Below are 18,712 nucleotides of genomic sequence, written 5' to 3'. Positions count from 1 at the left end.
CTGCTTTCCTGTAGGTAACTGAGGGGACCGAAAAAATTGGCCCCAGGGTTTGCGTGGCTGCTGGACTGTAGTGGTTATTACGGCTCTTTAAGTTACGGCAGCCTCTTTTTGCTCTGCTCTATTATGCTGAGCCTGGGGGAGTCATTGGCCCATAATTGCATTTGCACAAAAGTAATGTCCTTTTGGAGGAAGAAAATGCCATTTGGAATGGGTGGGGGCGTGTGTGCTGGAAACTGGATCTTTTCCACCGGCATAACCATGTGTTGAAAGAGAGCTAGCATACACATACAGAGACAGAAAGTCAGTCTTAACATCTACATTGTGTTACACGTAAATAAATGCAGAAACTGCAGAAAAAAAATCAATTTTATCAACCACTACAGACACACAACACGACTACTTTCAGCATGGTCTGATTGCTGTAACTACACAACTGGTTAGCACACTACATGACTGAGCTTTTACCATGACGCATCTCCTGTCTGGTCTCCAAACTACGCTTTGTGACAAAAAGACAAAACAACAAAAGGTGACACAGGAAATGAAGTGACACCATGCGTGAGATGGGAATGCTGTTGGCTGAGTCTTCTAACAAAGGATTTCCCGCAAGAAACAAGTCGTTTGTGCGCTGATTTGTAGTTAAAAATACAAAGAAGAAAAAGAAAAGAATTTGGACAAAATAAATTGATGGGGAGGACACAGGCAGCAAGGATTGCCGCTTCACCAGAGAAGAGTTGGAGGTTAAGTAATAATGAAAACTTTTGTGCTTTGTTTGGGTTACAAATCGTGAAAAGTTTGGCATGCCAGTGTATTATTACAAACTTTCATCGGTGTATTATTATTGAGTTCAATGTCCGAGAACTGTCTGTGAGCGAGAAACATCTTGTAGTCTGAACTAGGCTTGAGAAAGCACAACACCTTGATGGCTGTGGCAACGATGCCTGAGCTCCTCACTTGAGGGTTTTGTGTCCAGCGCTGTTCTGATATCTCAAAAGACACGGCCCCTTGGCTTAACATAGTAATAACAACAACATACCTTATACGCTATGCTGTTGAGGACCCTCATGGCCAGGTCTGACACCTCAGGAAAGGGGTCCGCGGCCAAGTGAAGCAGCACTCTCCATATCTGAGTGTAAACGCTGTTGAAGGACACACCTGTGAAAAGACGCACCAAGCAAATAATACATAGTTCAATCAACATACATGAAAAAAACTGCTTGCCAGGCGAGATTTTAGACAGTACACACACATCATTCTCATATACAGTATATGACACACGCAACACAACCCAATAGGCATGTACATCTCACTCTGGTTGTAACTCTCATTACTTCCATCAAAGTTCATTAGCGCAACCGAGCTAACAGTACATTGACATCATTAACATCACGCTAGCGGGCCGCTTGTTTTTCTTTTGTTGTTGGTTGTGTTGAGGTGGAAGAGGGAAAATGACCTCCAGCGTCAGGTAATGTACATCATTAATCAAGTTACACACACACACAAACACGCACACAGACACAAACACAACTCATTTAACTCACTCCCCCATTCGTTCAATAAAGTTATCAACTGTCGATGTTATCATGAATACAAAAGAGCAAAGTCTTCTAGTGTAAGGGGGTTTAGTTCACTTGTCGCTATTCTTATGTCTGTTTTTACATTGAAGGGGGGAGAATCTTTCTATTTTTTTATTATTATTTTTGTCTGCTAGTTTGCCCATTTGCCATCTCCTCCATCTGTCTCCTGTCATATTCCAGAGAGCTGCTTCCCTGACATCAGTTTGTTTGGGACCTCAACCTGCCAGTCAGGCATCTCCCTTTCCAAACACACCCTCCCTTATATACAGAAGCGTATTAGAGTCACGGCATAGAAAAAAAATTAAAGGAGGACGTTTTTGAGCTTCCAGAAAAAAGTCCAAATGTCAACAATAAAGACAAAATACTATGTATAAAATAAACCTCGGCAGGTAAAGATGTTAGGTAAGGTTAGAAATAGGTTGACATATTCAAACTACCGGGATCAATAACTCATAAGCAAAACGGTATTAATACACACACGATGCTTCCTTTCTAGCATTTTCTGCTGCGTCCTCCCTTAAATGTCCCTGTGTCTGTCAGCTTCAATCTGTCGCCTTTCTCTTCTCCCTTGCAGTCAGCCACAGATGTTCCTAACAATGCAGTTGGCTGCAGAAGGATTGGCCACTTTTCTTTAAGGTGAGACACTCCAGGTGAATTTGGTCACATGTTTGACTTAAAAGATATCGGCATGAAACTTTGAACCTTAGACATTTTAATTTTTGTTTCCAAGTATAGAAAAAAATAACGTTGAGATAATATCCGTTAAAGATGGTCGTATAGGAGAAATATACAGACGCAAACAGACAAGTTTAAGTCAAATGTACAACCAAATGTAAAAATGTTGACCTTTAATGTATACTATTATAGACAGAAAATGTGATTGAAGCAAAATGGTGGAAACAAATACAATTGACCAGTGCTTGTAAAAATAATGTTTTTGCATGCAGCGTCGCTCTCTTAAAATGGTCACATGTTTTTCCTGAGGCACACAGGTTGAGCCCTGCAGCTGGTGCTTTGGGGGGGATGTGGAATGACTGAAGCCTCCTGCACCCTCTTATAAGTCAGACTCCTCTCCTGAGAGCACCGCCAACCTTCAATGGCTTCAAAGACAGGAGGTTAAAAAGGGGGATGTGATAGAGAAAGGAGAGGTGGAGGATGGAGGGCTACAGCTGGGGGAGGATGGACGGATACAATACAGAAAGAGGAGGGATGTAGAAAAAAAGAATGAGGAGCACAGAGTCCAGAGGGAGTTAAGACGAAGGGAATAGTGAGAGGGGAAGGTTATTTAAGAAGCCTGTGTGCTGTGAGGGACAAGTATTAGGGCCAAGTATAGGAAGACTTAAAGAATCCTATTATTATGTAATATTACAATAATTAAGTTGTCATTTTAAGAGAAAAATGCATAATTCAGGAATACATCTTACCGATAACATACAAAAAGATAGATAAGAAAGAGAGCGATCTAGGGACGTCATTGTCAATTCAATAATAACATGGTGCTGATTTGCTGAAAGATCAAGCATTTCCTTATTTGTGAAAGAAGTAGGCTATAATAACTTCACAAGATGTTCCTCGTACCTCATTTTGATGCAGGGGAAAAGACAACATGTCTTCTCTAACATAACACACAGCCTAAAACCACAACTTAATCTTATGATATGTCTTTCTCCACGTCAAATAACTTTATTCTTGTCATTTGTAAAATACAAAAAAAAATCACCCTCGACGTGGGCCTTATACTCCATCGTAGTGGCAGAGATGGGTTAGAAAGGAAATGGGATTATAGGGGCAGAGAGATGAAAAGACAGAGAGGCAAGGAGTGAGTGAGGGAGGAAGAAAGAAAGCCAGCGAGCGAGTTAAAGAGGTGATTTGGGTGAAGCCTGAGGGGGCAGGATATGATTAGCGATGGCTATCCTGCGCGCTACCTGCTGCTGCAGTAAACAGCCAGTTGATAAATGTGAAATATGGTTCCTCTCCCCCCATTTAAAACCGCCGCGCTACATTACGAGTGCACACAAATTACCAGTGCACTGCCTTCCACTATAGTCCACATGAGGGAAGGTGACGGCTGACATCAATCACTGAAGTCACCTGTCCCCACTTGACACTTGTGTCATTTAAAAAGGCCTGGCCAGAGTATAATGGATATACAGTAGTAAAGCTGTTAATTATTGGCTAAATGAACCACTGCATCACTGTTTTATGGCCTCTTCAATTCTGACAGAAGACATAAAATACTTTTTTTAACACCGCGTAGCGATTTTTTGGAGCTGAAAATGGTTCGAGGCATAAAATATGCATCGGAACATTTTTTCAAAGCAGGGACGAAACTCCTCTGCGAGACATATCTTTAATATATTTCACAGGGAGATGTAAACAGTGTAAGCAGCACCAAATGATGCTCTTTAAATGGGATAGTGCCTCAAATACACTGACAAGGTAGAAGTGAAATTAAGGGTTGCATTTATGTAGTGCCTTTATCCAAGTGCTTCACAATATTGCCTGTACTCAAACTCCCTCAACACACACTCCATCCCTAATATCCATATTCCATATAAACGTATCTCCTTTTGTATTCGATAGTACAACCCTTATTTTGACAAGAGACAGTTGCAATCCCTGAATCTAAGACAGATAGATTCAAACTGGCAGTTAGATTTAGGGCCAATCAGAGCAGACTGGGCTTTTTTTGAAGGACGGGGCTTAAAGAGACAGGCTCCAAAACAGAGGATTGGACCGTTTCAGACAGAGGCTAAAAAGAGGAGATTCAGCTATGGCACTGTGAGAAATATTAAGTCCTTTTTTGGGACATCAAACCATAAAAAAAAAACAGACACCCAAATTACAATTTTTAAGATGAAAATTAGCATAATGCGTGACCTTTAATTCTATGTTTTTTTAATGTGCACCATCTGACAAAGCAACGCCATTGTATGTGTGAACGTACCTGGGGGTAAAACCTATTCATATTCTGATGAATGTCATTCATGATTCCCAAAGGGTGGATCCCTCTGAACTTTGATGCAGCTAAACATTGTGGTCTTACATCTCTGGTTTTGAGATAAAGATCTTGATATCACTATCATTATTATAATATATTGGATGCATTGCCATGAGATTTGGTGCAGGTATTGAAGTTGCAGAGAGGATGAATAACATAATGGGCTTGATGTGCTTGATTCTGTGGAGTTGGATGGCATCCCAAACACAGCGCTGAGTTGAACTGTGTCCAACCTGGACTGTGATGAATGAGCTTGCTAAGCTGGACTCAACTAAGGGTAAGGTTAAACATGTTGCCAAGAACAGAGGGCAACAGAGAGAGCCTTCCACACTGTATCAAAAAAATGCAACATCATGACAGCAAGAAGAAAAAGCTCCTTCAACTTCAACAAATCATTCTCGCAAAGATTTAAGAATAAAACGGAGGAGGGATTAAACAGTACAATGGTGCCCGAGAAGAAAAGCATGTGCTGCGTTTGTAGGGCATGCGGTCACACATTTTGGAAATATTATTAACGTCAATAACTGCAATTTACTTCACCTGATCACAATTTCTAAACATCTAAAACAAACGTTGACCCGCAACTTTTATACACTTTACAAAATGGTTTTCTTTTCTATATCAGCCTCACAGGGCGCCTGGTCTGGCTGTTACAAAGTGTTAGGTTTTGTGAGAATTATAGTACCCACAAAAAAAGAATAAATGTTAGAAATTTAAAACAATAAATTGCTACCACCGCTCTGCCCCGACTCCCACACAGCTTCGGTATCTTGCTGGTTTATCTGCATAGCCAGTGTCCAGCAGCTGCTTCATTTAGCATTTATGGTTTCAATTTGTTCCAAAGTGCTACGTTATGATACACAGGGTGACTGTACCCCTCTACATCCATTCCTGTTTGTTTGCAACCATAACACATAAATATAATATGCATGCAGCTGATTACCAACAAGGAAAGTAAAAAAGTGAATATATTGTTCAGGCAAGATGAAAAAACAGAAGCCCCAAGGGTGTTATGAAAACAACTTCAAATAGAACAAAATATGGAAGCTACAAAAAAAAAAGTCAAAATGAGAAGCAAAGTCTCGGCTGAGTTGGACAACTGAATGTAAGTGAAAACAAGTTTAAATGCCAGAGAGAACATTGAAATGGAAACTTATCTACACACAACAATACCAAATGCGACTAAGGTTTTTTTTCAGCTCTTTCTTTATGCTCTAAATATTTCTACCAACATCCATTCATCTGCTGTGCGCTGTTTGTTTATACATGCAGCACACTGCGAGGCGGGAGTTAGGGACTCTGGGACTCTTTGTCAGCCGTGGCGGGGACACACAGCCTAGTGGGCGAGGGGCCAACATTTATTTTAACCCGTTTACATACACAGGAAGCCTACACCAGCATAAAGGGCACACAGGCAGGTTGAGAAATGTTTAACCCAACATGAAAAGGGTAGAAAAAGAGCAAGCGATGTGACAGGGCTGTTTGTATCGTGGTTCTTTTCTATCAAACATTCATGATCAGGCTTTGGTGTCCCATGGCACCTGTGTCCTAAAAAATAAATCCTTCTAGAGACGTGTGCTGATGAGGTGGAGTTTTAAGTTGGGTGTGATTAGGTCTGGATTAGTTGATAAACCCCAGATCAGAAAAAAAAACTGATATATCTTCCCATAGGAAACCGAAGACAGACAGAATATTGAATCACATTTCTCTGGCCCTGATACTCTTCTGTAACTCTGCGTCTCCTTGTGAGAAATAAAATGTGCACGTGACATAAGAACAATGTGCGTAGTGCGAGTGAGACTCCATCCAGATTTACATGGCCGTTTGTGTTTGAATTGAATATCAGAGAGGAACATTGGGCTGTTTCCTCAAAGGAGTGATAGGAAGCTATAACTGAGCTCCACTGAGTCAGGCGCACCTAGAACAATGTGTGGCATTTATTTAAGGAACAAAAATCGCTGAAAAGACAATTTCATTACAGCACCTGAACACACTTCCCCGCCAAATCAGATTCACTGTTTATCGAGAGCCCAATTTACATATTTTTCGGTACGATTTTCCATTTGGACTCATTTTCCAGTGTGCCGTGCAAAAAAATAAAAATAATGGGAGGCGAAGTGGAGAATATACAGTGGGGTTCCTTAAATAACATGCAGTCATTGAAAAACAAGAGGGATAGAGAGAGAGAGAGAGAGAGAGAGAGAGAGAGAGAGAGAGAGAGAGAGAGAAAGAAAACTAAGGGGAATCCCATGCTTAGCTCTCCCCTTTCCCGAGGGGGCAGTGGTGAGTTAATGGTTTCCGTGGCTGTCAGGACACATGGTGGAGGCTGCCAATCACCTGAGAACAGGCCTGCGAGAGCCGCGCTGAGGCCCAGAGACAACCAGGAAAAGCTCTTTAATGGTCTCAGGTGCCTTTTACCCTCCCTACCCCCTCTACACTGCTGTCCTATACACGTCTGCAAACGTTTCTTTCTGTTCTATTGTTGTAATGGGAGCTTAACTATCGGTAACCGATCTCATTTTAAAGGGGGGTTTCATCATATCCAGAGGTGGCTTGAGATCTCTGCCTGGTCATTTACTTTGCCTTGTATTTTCTCTCAAGCTTAGGCGTCATGGCAGCGCTCATTAAGGCAATGACATTTTCCATGTGTTGACCTATGTTACACAGTCCCAGCGAGTGTCTATGCATCATTCTGTAATGACCAAACAGGCTACACCGACCTACATTGCTGGTGCTGCCACCGGTTTTCAGATGTGGCCTCTAAAAATGGCTTTGGGATAAATAAATAGTAAGGCTAATTAAGGTTAATTAAGCTTTTTTTAAACAACTTTGTTAGACCCAAGAACGTCCAATGAACATAATAACAGTTGTGACGTTTGCATATATTAAGAAAGTTAAAATCTTCCGCTTACAAAGTTGTAATAACTTTCCACAAATGTAATAATTCACTAATATAATCAAAATCTGCAGTTTATACAACTTTAAATGTCCTCATGGAAGGGGTCAATCAACTCAGTATGGATTTCTACTGTATTGCAGGTATTGTACGGCTAAGAACATCTTTCCTCAAAACAGCTTCCTCAACCAAAGAGTTGAGGGGATTGCATTTAGAGGTGCAATAAACCTACGTGGGTTGGCCACTATGGGACTACTTTAATGTTATATGTAGTCCTTTGACCCATTGGTCATGAAAAGAAAAAAACTTTTATAAAAGTAAGCTTTTATAAAAGTACAATGACATCATCACGGCTACTTTCTCAGACTTTGTACAGTGTAAAAAAGGTCCCACAGCACAGAATGCATCCTACAACTGTCGGACCAGGCTGTGTTGTACTCCACCATTACTAGTAGAAAACAATGAAACAGACTATGTTAAGGTCAAACGTATAGAAAGACATGGGGGGGGGAAACTTGGCAGGACCAGCGTCCATGCTCTTACCTATGAGGGAGTTGAGGGAAGAGTAGGAGGACACCCGTCTCATCTTGTCTATGGTCTCAAAGGAGAGGATGTACTCGTCGTTGTCGGGGCTGCCCAGGGTGCTGCTGGCGCTGCTGCTGGTGCTCAGGTTACCGGGAGAGAAGGCTGGTGGCCCACCTGGAGGAAGGGGGAGAAAAATCAGACAAGCAAAAAGCCTTTAGACCCAATCAGCAGTAAGCACAATCACAACAACACTTAAAGCGGAAGTAATACATCGTTAAGCACTTTGGGCTGTGACAGCGCCACATAAATGAAGTTAACTATCATTGTAATTGTTGTAGACAGAGACAAAAAAAACAAAGCAGCCTATGGGCAAATCAACGTACAAACTAGGTGTGAAGTGTACAAACAAAAGAGTAAGCGTCTCTTAAATTGGAAGCTACATGCGAGGAAGTAGCTCCTAACTTTTATTGCAGCTGACAGGCTCAGTATAGCTCTCAACTCCTGATCACCAAACATTACTCTGACTCCGTATCAAACCAAATGTCATGCATCGTTCAAAGCCCCATTGCAAAGGGCTGAAATGTGGGAATGGAGATTGGTGGCAGGATGGAAATACGTTACTGCCGCTTATTGATGATAAACACAGCGGCGTATTGGAATAAAGCACTGAGAATGTGAATTAGAGAAATTGGTGTCAACAGTAGGTCAGGCACGTCACCAAAGTGCCAGTGATGTGGCTCCAGTCAAGGGGCTGAAGCATTACTCAGTCTGGCAGAGGGAAGACAGAGGGCAGGCGGTGGGAGCAGTGACACAGACAGAAAAAGGTCAAGAGCTCAGTAGTGACGTTCACAAATCTGTGGATTTTATGGAGATGGCGAATACACACAGCTTAAAATGATGACGTGATTATTTTGCTTGACAATAGGAGTGTCTTTTGTAATTATGCTGTCTGTTTAGGGAACAAAATGCACTGCTGTAATGTAGAGTTGTTGCGATTTAAATGCCAGTATCGTAAATACCTCGGAGCAGACAATGTAAGTTGACTGATAACACGTAATGCTAATTTACCACGTAATGCTAATTTATTTTACAAACGAGACCCGGCTAGCTCATAGACTGTAATAGGGCCAACTCTGGTCCGCTTAACGCTACACACCATAAACCATTTCTTCTTCACCTCTCTCAAAGCCAACACAGTAAATTACTCAATGCTGCCTAGGAGAGTTTAGTCAGACGGTGCAGGAGGCAGGAGTTAGCAACATGTCAGCTATTTGGCATGTTTTTTTTACAGTGGATAATGCCAACAGTAAAAAACGGCCACATTTTCAGTATGCAAGCCTGTAATTCCCAGTGATGGCAAAGTGTTGCCGGTTTAACTGCACACTGGATGGACACAGTGTCGTGGTTCATTTTCTCCCCTTCAAGTTGTGTTTTAAAGGAATTATTTATTCACAGATGTATTTATTAGTCCTTTTTCATTATGACTGACTGTCAGTCTTAATAAATAGTAATAAAATAATGTTGTACTTCACATTTTTCGCTATTTTACAAAGGTATTGGTATCTTGAAGTAAAAACTGGCATCACTAGTAAAATGGTGTCCAATTCTACAATCCACCGGAAATAAAAGCTAGTAAAAGTGCACATCTGTAACACAAACATTCCCCCCAGGAAATCAGTGTCATCTTCAGGCTAAAACTAGTTGCGTCACCACACCATGAAAACAGTTCATTTAATTGATCCCTTCCAAAGAAAATGCAGAGGCTGTTGTTTTTCTGAGCTCTTCCTCCCAGCTTCAACTGTGTTTGGAAGGCAGAGATAATCCCATATATGCTTATACAAGACAAAAAGGCAATGATTGATCGGACAGGCTCCATCCTATCTAGCCAGTACACGGTACTACACACACCCTCTCTATCTACTATGCCAGTCTTTTTTTATGTGTTTCCAAAACAATGAGCATTTGCTACAATGCTCACTGTGTAAGGAAATACAACCCAGTGAGCTAAGCAGTATCCATGGTGACGGATGTGGTCGCACAGTGTGTTAAAGCCGGCTCCTGTTTGGACTTTTCAAGGTCTAGATTTCAGCACCATGGACAGCTACCAGTCCGCAAGGCATCAAGTAAGTCAGTTATACAACACAGCAGCATGTGTGTCGTCCCCACTGCTCCCTGCTTTCGTTTTGGTAAAGACCTAAATAAATATAAAATTGTACAAGGTCTGGCAACATATTGGTTCTGAAAGCAGGAGTGGAAATTATGAAATGATTTCCCAGAGTGCCACTGAGGCGGATATCTGCTGGGATCACAGTGAAGCAACATGCCAAGAGGAAAAATAAAAAAAAGGACTCGTTTGAGCCGCAACTATAAAACCTGTGCCAATATCATCCAGGCCCCTGATAAATCAGCGCCCAGTTATTAGAGGAATATTAAAGAGAAAAATCAAAGCCAGGACAGTGGAGTAAGAGGAAATCTGCTAAAATAAGAAATTGAGAAATTCTCATTTAGTAAAATATTAATAGAGTATGAGGCAGCAACGGCTTAACACCCTAATTAAAGTAAAACTGACAAGTTGAACTACTCAAAAGCCCTTTTGATGTGTTCTGCTACGTGACCCCCTTAAAGTGGAGTGCCCTTCACAGCTGTAAGTGTTATTGGAGTGACACTACCGACTGAAGTGACAGTAGATGGCCATTACCTTGGTAAAAAGGGCCCAAGTTCAACACTGAAAAGGGCATGTCAGTTTGGAAGCAGAAATCTTGAGAAATTATTATAACAGAAGTGAATTGTGCAGTTGTAATAAATGGGCTGTGTGCGTTCCCTTTTATTCAACCATAACACGCATATGTAAGACATGGACGTCACTCTCACGCTCTCTCTCTCCTACCTTCTTCATTGAGGTTGAGGTTCTGCAGGCTCTTGTTGAGGTTGCGTGCGGTGGTAGCAGCTCTGATGTTGGTGTAGGAGTTGACCGATCGTAGGCGTGGGACGGCTGGGCTGTCCCGTCCCGGAGTCAGGCTCCCAAGTTCTGGAGGTAAACACAGGAGGAAACCAACGTTAGAATTAGCAAATTTAAATCCATTCCCTTTGGAGACCTGACCTGTGTGTGTGTGTGTGTGTGTGTGTGTGTGTGTGTGTGTGTGTGTCCAGTACCTGCTGTGTTGGCTGGAGACTGCACTGTGTAGTTCTTCTCCTCTTCTATAAACTGGAGGGCAACTGTACAGAAGTTGCTCTCGTACTGGACCACCAGGTGACTCAGAGCCACAACCAGCTCCTGTTAAACATATGTAGAAAAAAGGAAAAAGGAATGTAATGATCATTCAGTTCCAGAGACTATGATTTTTTTTTATATAGATATTTTACAGCCAAGCCTTTGTCTGTGTGTAGAGAGTTGAGCTTGGAGCTGCAGGCTGACTAACTTAGCATAAAGGACTGAAAGCAGGGGAAAATGGCATCGCTTTGGCTTCTTGTTAAAGGTCCTTATGCTAAGCTAACCCTAATTGCCCTCTTGCCACAGCGGTGCACTTAAAACACAGAGGTGAGAGTGGTATCGATCTCCTAGTCTAACTCTTGAGTAAAAAAGCAAAATGGAATATTTCCTCTATGTTGAACTACTCCCATTAAATGATGGCCAGAGGGCTTCAGTCTATTTCTTCGCTTTAAATCAAAAATAATAATGTTGTCATTACCCAATATGACTTTGATGGGGAATAACTGCCCTCAAATATATTTTTGTTTAAATAGAATAAAATACAATAAAAGATTTAACAGAATGTATACAGACAAGTACCTTACTTAAAGCAGTACAAAACTTAAAAGTATAAGCCTCTCCACTCCATAGAAAAATCTGGAACGCAGCAGCCGACCAGCAGTCTGAGCTAAACTGCAGCAAAGAAGTCCTCAGAGCATTACGCGGTGTGGTAATCCCACGCATTTCAGTTGTTCTCATATCTTCTGTAACCATAGTTTCCAAATTAAATCTAGTACTGTACTCGTTTGTCTTGATAACACATGATGCATATAATGAATATAATACCCTAGCTAGCCCTAAACGTTATAGTTTAATGTGCGTGTGTGTGGGTGTTACTGTGCTGCAGTGACCTTGCGGACCACGGGGCTGCCATCGTTGATGAGCTGGGCCAGCATCATGGCCACGTTGTGGTCGATGGTGGTGGAGTGGTCCGTCCTCTCAGCAGAGTTCCCCACAAACGTCCCCAGAGCAAAGACAGCCGCACACCTCACCTGCACGCACACACACAGACAGACACAGACACACACCTCATTTAAGTCACTCCTCCATTGGTTCAATAAAGTCTTTGTTAAATATATATAAAAAAGTATAACAAAAACATATCTGCAAGTTTATCAGTCTGTTATCCTTTCATCAATTCTAATGGACTGCACTTAACACTTTTATCCAAAGCAGGTAACATGTGTTGTCTTATTCGCTCAATTTCCTACGAATACATCTCTATGACATGCACAAGAGATTACCAGTGCTGTGTGCTCCTGTGAGCTGCTTTTTGTCACTACGACACAGTACTTTCTCTGCTGCTCGCTTTATTGGATGCTAAATCCAAATTTGCAGTCGCACAGAATGAATTTTTCAGGAGGGAATCATTTCGCAAACAGAAGCAAGAATAAATATTTGGTTTTTATTGCTTGCTGTGCCGACAGAAAAACGTTTTTTTTTTCACCCAGGATGCATCCTCACAGTTAGTTTTTAATCTTGGGATGCAGCGTTAGCGACGCCACAGCACACAGATGCCGCTTTGATATGGTTTGCTTTGCTCTGATTAATATGATCTGCTGGAGCATTTCAGACCAACAGTGTCAATGTTCTTTCTGAACAAGTTGGGATGAAAAGACAGTCATAAAAGCACTGCGACTTGAAAGCAAAAATCAAAACACAAGACTATAATACTGGAATGCTTCATCTGCCGCCATCACATACACACCTGGGCCTTCTTCTGAAACACAGCTCCGGAAAAAAATTAAGAGTCCACTCCAAATGTTCAGTGTCTCTCACTTTACTATTTATAGGCATATGTTTGAGTAAAATTAACATTTTGGTTTTATACTATAAACTACTGACAACATTTCTACCAAACACAGCATGAATATTGTCATTAAGTTAATTTCCACAAAGTTACGTAGAGATGAAGATTAAAAAAAAAAAAAAATCCAGACTGGTCTCTTAATTTTTTCCGGAGCTGTATGTTGGACTCAGGATACCATGAACACCTGTGCAATCTATTACAGTTCACTGCAGCTGCCGTTCAGTGAAATCTACCAACTAGACTTAGAAGTGCTGGGTTAAATCTATGGGGTTTTGTACCATAGTTCTGTCACAACTGGGGAGAACTGTAAAATACACAACTTTATCTGTAAATTTGCCATTTTTGCCACAGTTTAATGAACATAGTCTTGAGTTGCCTGAAATAACACACACACACACACACACACACACACACACACACACACACACACACACACACACACACACACACATGCTGAATATTTATTATGTGAAATAAATAAACAAATACAGCTGAGAATGTTGTGTGTGTGTTTGTGTGCAAATACAGCTGTGTCTGCAGACCTCAGATTCAACCCTACAGCCAAAACAGCCTTCTGTCCAAGGAAGGGAGGAAGTTCCTTGAGAGTGTGTGTGTGTGTGTGTGTGTGTGTGTGTGTGTGTGTGTGTGTGTGTGTGTGTGTGTGTGTGTGTGAATGTATGCAAATACTTTTGGGTGAGGGCACCAAGTGTCTGGGTGAACTTCAGGGCAAACTCTGTCTGGCTGTCCCTCTGGTCCACACATCACCCAGTCAGATGTTTATAGTGTGTTTTGGTCTGCTCCGAGTTTGTGTGTGTGTGTGTGTGTGTGTGTGTGAGTGTGTGTGTGTGTGTGTGTCTCTCTGTGTGTGTGTGTGTGTGTGTGTGTGTGTGTGTGTGTGTGTGTGTGTGTGTGTGTGTGTGTGTGTGTGTGTGTGTGTGTGTTTGCCACAACACTGGCTCCTATTAGACTGTTTAAAAAGGTTAATCTTAAAGAGCGTTCCATCTTATTTCTAAGAAAAGCCTGTCTTGTTTCTGTGTTTGGGGTGGGTGTGGATGTGGTGGGAATGGTATGGTATATTGAGAGGTTCTGTCTAGAAATAGCATTAATTTATTTTGATTAACGAAACTAATTTTATATTTCAAAATAAAAGTCACAAGACATAATTAAATTCTTCAAATCTTCCCTGTAAGTGTTTTCAGGGCTGAATGTGCTTTATTTAGCTGCACTCCATTGCACAGGCTTAGTAAAGATGTCGCTTCCTTTAGGGAATAAGTCCCTTCGCCTTCTACAAACAAGCAAGTGTTGTTTGTTGTACTTGAGGTTGAAATGGCCTGATGCTCGAAATAAGGGAAGCAATATACTCTAGTAGTCTAAACAGAGGTATGTGACAACAGTGTGACAATATGCAATCAATACTTTCCTTAAAGCTCTACAATGAACTTTACATTTTTATTTTAATTCTAGCCCCCTCTTCGGACAAAGCGGTAGTGTGTTAAAAGCACCTGCTGTCCTACAGATCTTAGCTAGAGCGACACGGTGCCGCGTGCATTTGTTTAGGAAGAGGTCATTTAAATCTATCCGATATATTAAGTCAAAGTCAAATTTATTTCTATAGCACATTTAAAAACAACATCGGTTGACCAAAGTGATGTACAAGATACAACAGTGTCATGAAGCCCTTTACCTCTGGGATGGGATCTGACAGCAAGGTGTAGAGCTTCTCGTGGGCGCTGTCCCGGACTCCACACCAGCGCGCCGGCTCAAAGTTCTGCCAGATGCGGCCCAGGCAGATGGCCACCCACTGGCGGAGCAGGGGGTGGGGGTCAGACAGCTGCTCCAGGCAGTTGGCTATCAGGTTACCCTGCAGGCAGGCCTCCTGTTGAGGGGCAGAGCAAAGGGAGAGGGGGGTAGAATGATGGGTGTGAGTGTGATGGTGTTTGGATATGCACTTTGGTGCTTTTCAGGTTTTAACCTACAGATTTGTACATTTAAGGCGAGACGCAAAACTTTTTTTTTCTCAAGCACTAATCAATTTTGAGATTTTTGGCTATTTTGCTTTCATACTAGTGTAGATAAAAGGTCCAAAATGTACATTTAGGTGTGTATTTTACCTCACTCTGTGCGTCTGTTTATTTACCCTATACAACCATCTTCAATAGCTATTATCTCAACGTTAGTTTTTTTATTCAATATCTCAACTTCTAAAACACGTACATTAACTAAACTTTCCATAATCGTTCTAAGCACTATTCCAAAAGTTATTACAGAAGTATGTTGTTGAATGTCTGATTTATGATTTTTTTTCCGTTATTTTGACAATTCTGAAAGATTGTTATACAAAAATAATTGTTTTAATGTAAGTAATCAACTGGCAAAGTTTATTGATAGGTACAATTACAAAATGTTCACCTGCAGTGTCTTCTAAGGTCTGAAGTATAACAAAAGCATTGGGATATGCCAATAAAAAATAAATAAAAACTTTGTCCTGTTATCTCTGGACAGTACAGTAGACAGACACTCATATTTAAGCTTTGGTAGTCAAAACTCACCTGCTTGTATTTTAATTTCAATAAAAAGACAATATGTGCATTGCACTTGTACAGTGTTAACCCTGCCGAGCAGAACAGATGCTGGGCGCAGACTTTGTACCTCATTAGCCAGTTAATCATCACTAACCAGTAACCTCACACTGTGCGCTGGACAAAGCCATTATGAGCTCTGCTGCAATACAACTAACTCCTCTCAGCCCTTCAGACCTCCAGAAAAACAGTTCGCTGTTCTAATTTGGCACAAAAAGGTAATTGGTCCTTCAAGGTTTGAAGCAGGCTAAAAGTAAGATGGAAGAACTGGGATCCTCCTTTACAAATCCTTTTAGAATATCTATCCTATTGATTCATTTTGAGCAGCACATTAACAAGTGCTCTCCTTTCTTGTTTTCAGCCATCTCTTTGGTTCTTATCCACCACAAGGTAACACATGAAACAGAGCATTGATTTACTGTGAAGGAGTGTTTAATGTCGTGAAAAATGAGAAAATGTATGTGTCGTGTACAACTGTAATACAGGCCCCTTTAGAATTGCTGTTGTTAGGTCGGCTCACACAGTATAGTCAACGTAATGTATATGTAATAATCAGCATTAATTCCATTAGCAAAACAACAGTCATGTTGTACGTATGAGTTTATTTTATAACAGAAACTGTTTTGATTCACTTTCTTAATTTCAATTACTTGTACTTTGCCATTCTTGTGGTAGGAATGAAGCAATCAATACTATCAACTATACACTTCCGGCATTTCACATTAAAAGACTACAATAAAAAGGGAGGAATTATGGCCTTATACACACTGCCATTTTTTTTTTATGTGAAAAAATGTTTGCATGAAGGGTTGGGATAAACATAACATTTGAGTATTTTCTACTTTGCTATTTTTGTATATCTACTGTCAATTTAACTGTTTACGTGCAGCAAAAGTTTCACATTCAAAGCATACAGGGAAACAACGTGCAGTGCAGAAAGGGATGGGTGTCGATTTGTTAGTCAATTTTGCCCAGAGCAGATCAAGTGCAGTATGCATTACTGCTGTGAATGTACATAGATATTGAATTTACCAAGAAAGCAGGTAAATGTACATAGTGTTGAGTTTACATAAGAACTACCGGCATCAAAATAAAGAGGGTGGAAAAGAGAACACAAAACCAAGAATTACTAAAATATAAAAAAATATATTGGAAAAATTGAAAACTAGGTTACTTGTCGGCCTGGAGGGCTTCTGACGTTGATAAAAGGCATTTCTGACTTGATCATAACTTATAACACAATAATAATGAATAGTATTTTTGACTGGTTTGAATCATTTACAGTAGATGTTTCACTTCCGTGTAACAACAACAGTCTTGTGCGTCACTGCTCGGCACTCCGATGATCCCCCAGCCTCGAAATGTTCCTTAAGTACATGAAAGCCTTTTAACAACAATACCCACATGAACCACAAATGAATGGACCCCATTAATGAGAATTCTTCTCTGTCTCCTACGGTCTGAGGAATCATAACAGCCACTCTTTTTCCCCCCTCCATCTCTATCTCCAAATGCGTCAGAATGCTAGAGCGCCGTTTCCCCTTAGCTCTGATGGAACCTTCCCAGCTGAACCCAGAAAATATTAAGTCGCCCGTATAACTCGGCAACATGTTTCCGCAATAGCTCGGTAATGAGCGCTGTTGTTGAAAGTTACGGGGGATAAATAATGGAGATGTGGAAGGGGGAGCGGAATGTCTCTGTGTGTGTAATGTTGGGGGATAATGTATTATTTACAGGCCTGTGAGAGAGGCAGGAGCGATAAAGGAAGTGCTGTACGGAAGAAACATGGCTGTTTCCGAGCATTTATAGCTTGTTTCTGATTTGCCGCATTTACACTGTATAATCTTGAGAGAAGTATTGTAAGGGAGTAAAGATGGGGGAGAAAAAGATATGAATGAGTCAAATAACAATCACAACCAGACAGAAACTTCACTGTGGTAGTAGGGCTGCGAGATGTTGAAATTATTTTGTTTAAATTAGGTTTACATAATGATTTTCCTTTTTAAATCGATAAAACATATTAAAATGGTTATCATAGAATTATTGCAAGTGATCTCTCCAACAAACAAAGATGTTTTCTTAACCCTGTAGAATATGTTGTGATGGCCAGGAACATTTTGCAGGATGCCAATATTTGAATTAAAATGATAAAATGACAGACAAATTTCTCCTTTAATGAATATTGCTATTAAAATATTGCAGTAGTCCAATATTGCGATTTCGATTAAATTTCGATTCATCGTGCAGACCTACTGCAGAGATCAGGAGAGAGGAAGCAAAAGGGAGTGACGTTGGTATATTTCTCGGTGTGAGAAGTGTGTTGGGTGGATGTGTGAGTGTGTTTACTCCACAAAATGACGAGCGACATCAAACCAACACCCCAACCCTGGGATATTTGATCAGAGTATAACACAAAAGGCTTGTGGGGCCGTACACCGGAGGCTAGGAGCAGGTCCAAGTGATAAAATGTCACCATTGGAGGTGGCTGGGGCCGCAGACAGAGATTATAGAGGTGACTGTGGGATGACAAAACTGTCACATAACCAATAGCTCCCAGAAATACACAATAGGGCGATAGAGTAATCTTTCAAAGTAGAGCGCCTGGCCCCAAAACAACCTGGCGGAGACTTCTAGAGAGGGAAGTGAATGAATAATATGGTACTTCCTGCAAGCAATCGGATAGAAGCGCAGTGATACAAACATATGCAAAGGGGCACACACTCACCTGTCCAGTGTTGTAGCTGTTTACGATCACAGCCAATATGAAGACGGCCATGGTTCGATGCTCAGCCTGGGTAACAAAGAAAGGAAATGAGAGTTATTGTATCAAGTCAAAATCTTATCCACTTTTATTCTACCGTCTGGAAAGAATGGATAGGGATGGGTAGTGATGGGACCGATTTGAATATTGGTATCGGGTTCGATATGGCTGCAATCCACTCATATGTGGTAAGTTCCATAGTATGTTTAAGAAAAGAAAAAAAATTACACATGAAAGAAAATTCTATTTTTAGTGGAACAGACAGCAGAAGTGCTGATTTTCTAAAAAAAAAAAAAAACCTGTCGATGTTTCT

General features: G+C 41.0%; 1 protein-coding gene across 4 annotated transcripts in view; it reads right to left on the bottom strand.

Annotated features, from left to right (window-relative positions):
* The window catches only part of rptor (regulatory associated protein of MTOR, complex 1), a 158,804-nt gene that overhangs the window by 43,516 nt on the left and 96,576 nt on the right, over positions 1–18,712 (bottom strand). For all 4 annotated transcript variants that reach the window (XM_080029311.1, XM_080029310.1, XM_080029312.1 and 1 more), the window contains exons 16-22: positions 18,364–18,429; positions 14,744–14,935; positions 12,101–12,241; positions 11,153–11,273; positions 10,887–11,027; positions 8,018–8,173; positions 1,037–1,155 (exon numbers count right to left, since the gene is read on the bottom strand). In XM_080029311.1, coding sequence (XP_079885437.1) covers positions 1,037–1,155; positions 8,018–8,173; positions 10,887–11,027; positions 11,153–11,273; positions 12,101–12,241; positions 14,744–14,935; positions 18,364–18,429 — 936 coding nt within the window. The remainder of the gene's footprint in view (positions 1–1,036; positions 1,156–8,017; positions 8,174–10,886; positions 11,028–11,152; positions 11,274–12,100; positions 12,242–14,743; positions 14,936–18,363; positions 18,430–18,712) is intronic.

This window comes from Ammodytes marinus (assembly GCF_949987685.1).
Source record: "Ammodytes marinus genome assembly, chromosome: 6".
Classification (NCBI taxonomy): Eukaryota; Metazoa; Chordata; class Actinopteri; order Uranoscopiformes; family Ammodytidae; genus Ammodytes; species Ammodytes marinus.
The sequence above is the reverse complement of the archived record's forward strand: the minus strand, read 5'-3'. Positions and strand labels throughout refer to the sequence as shown.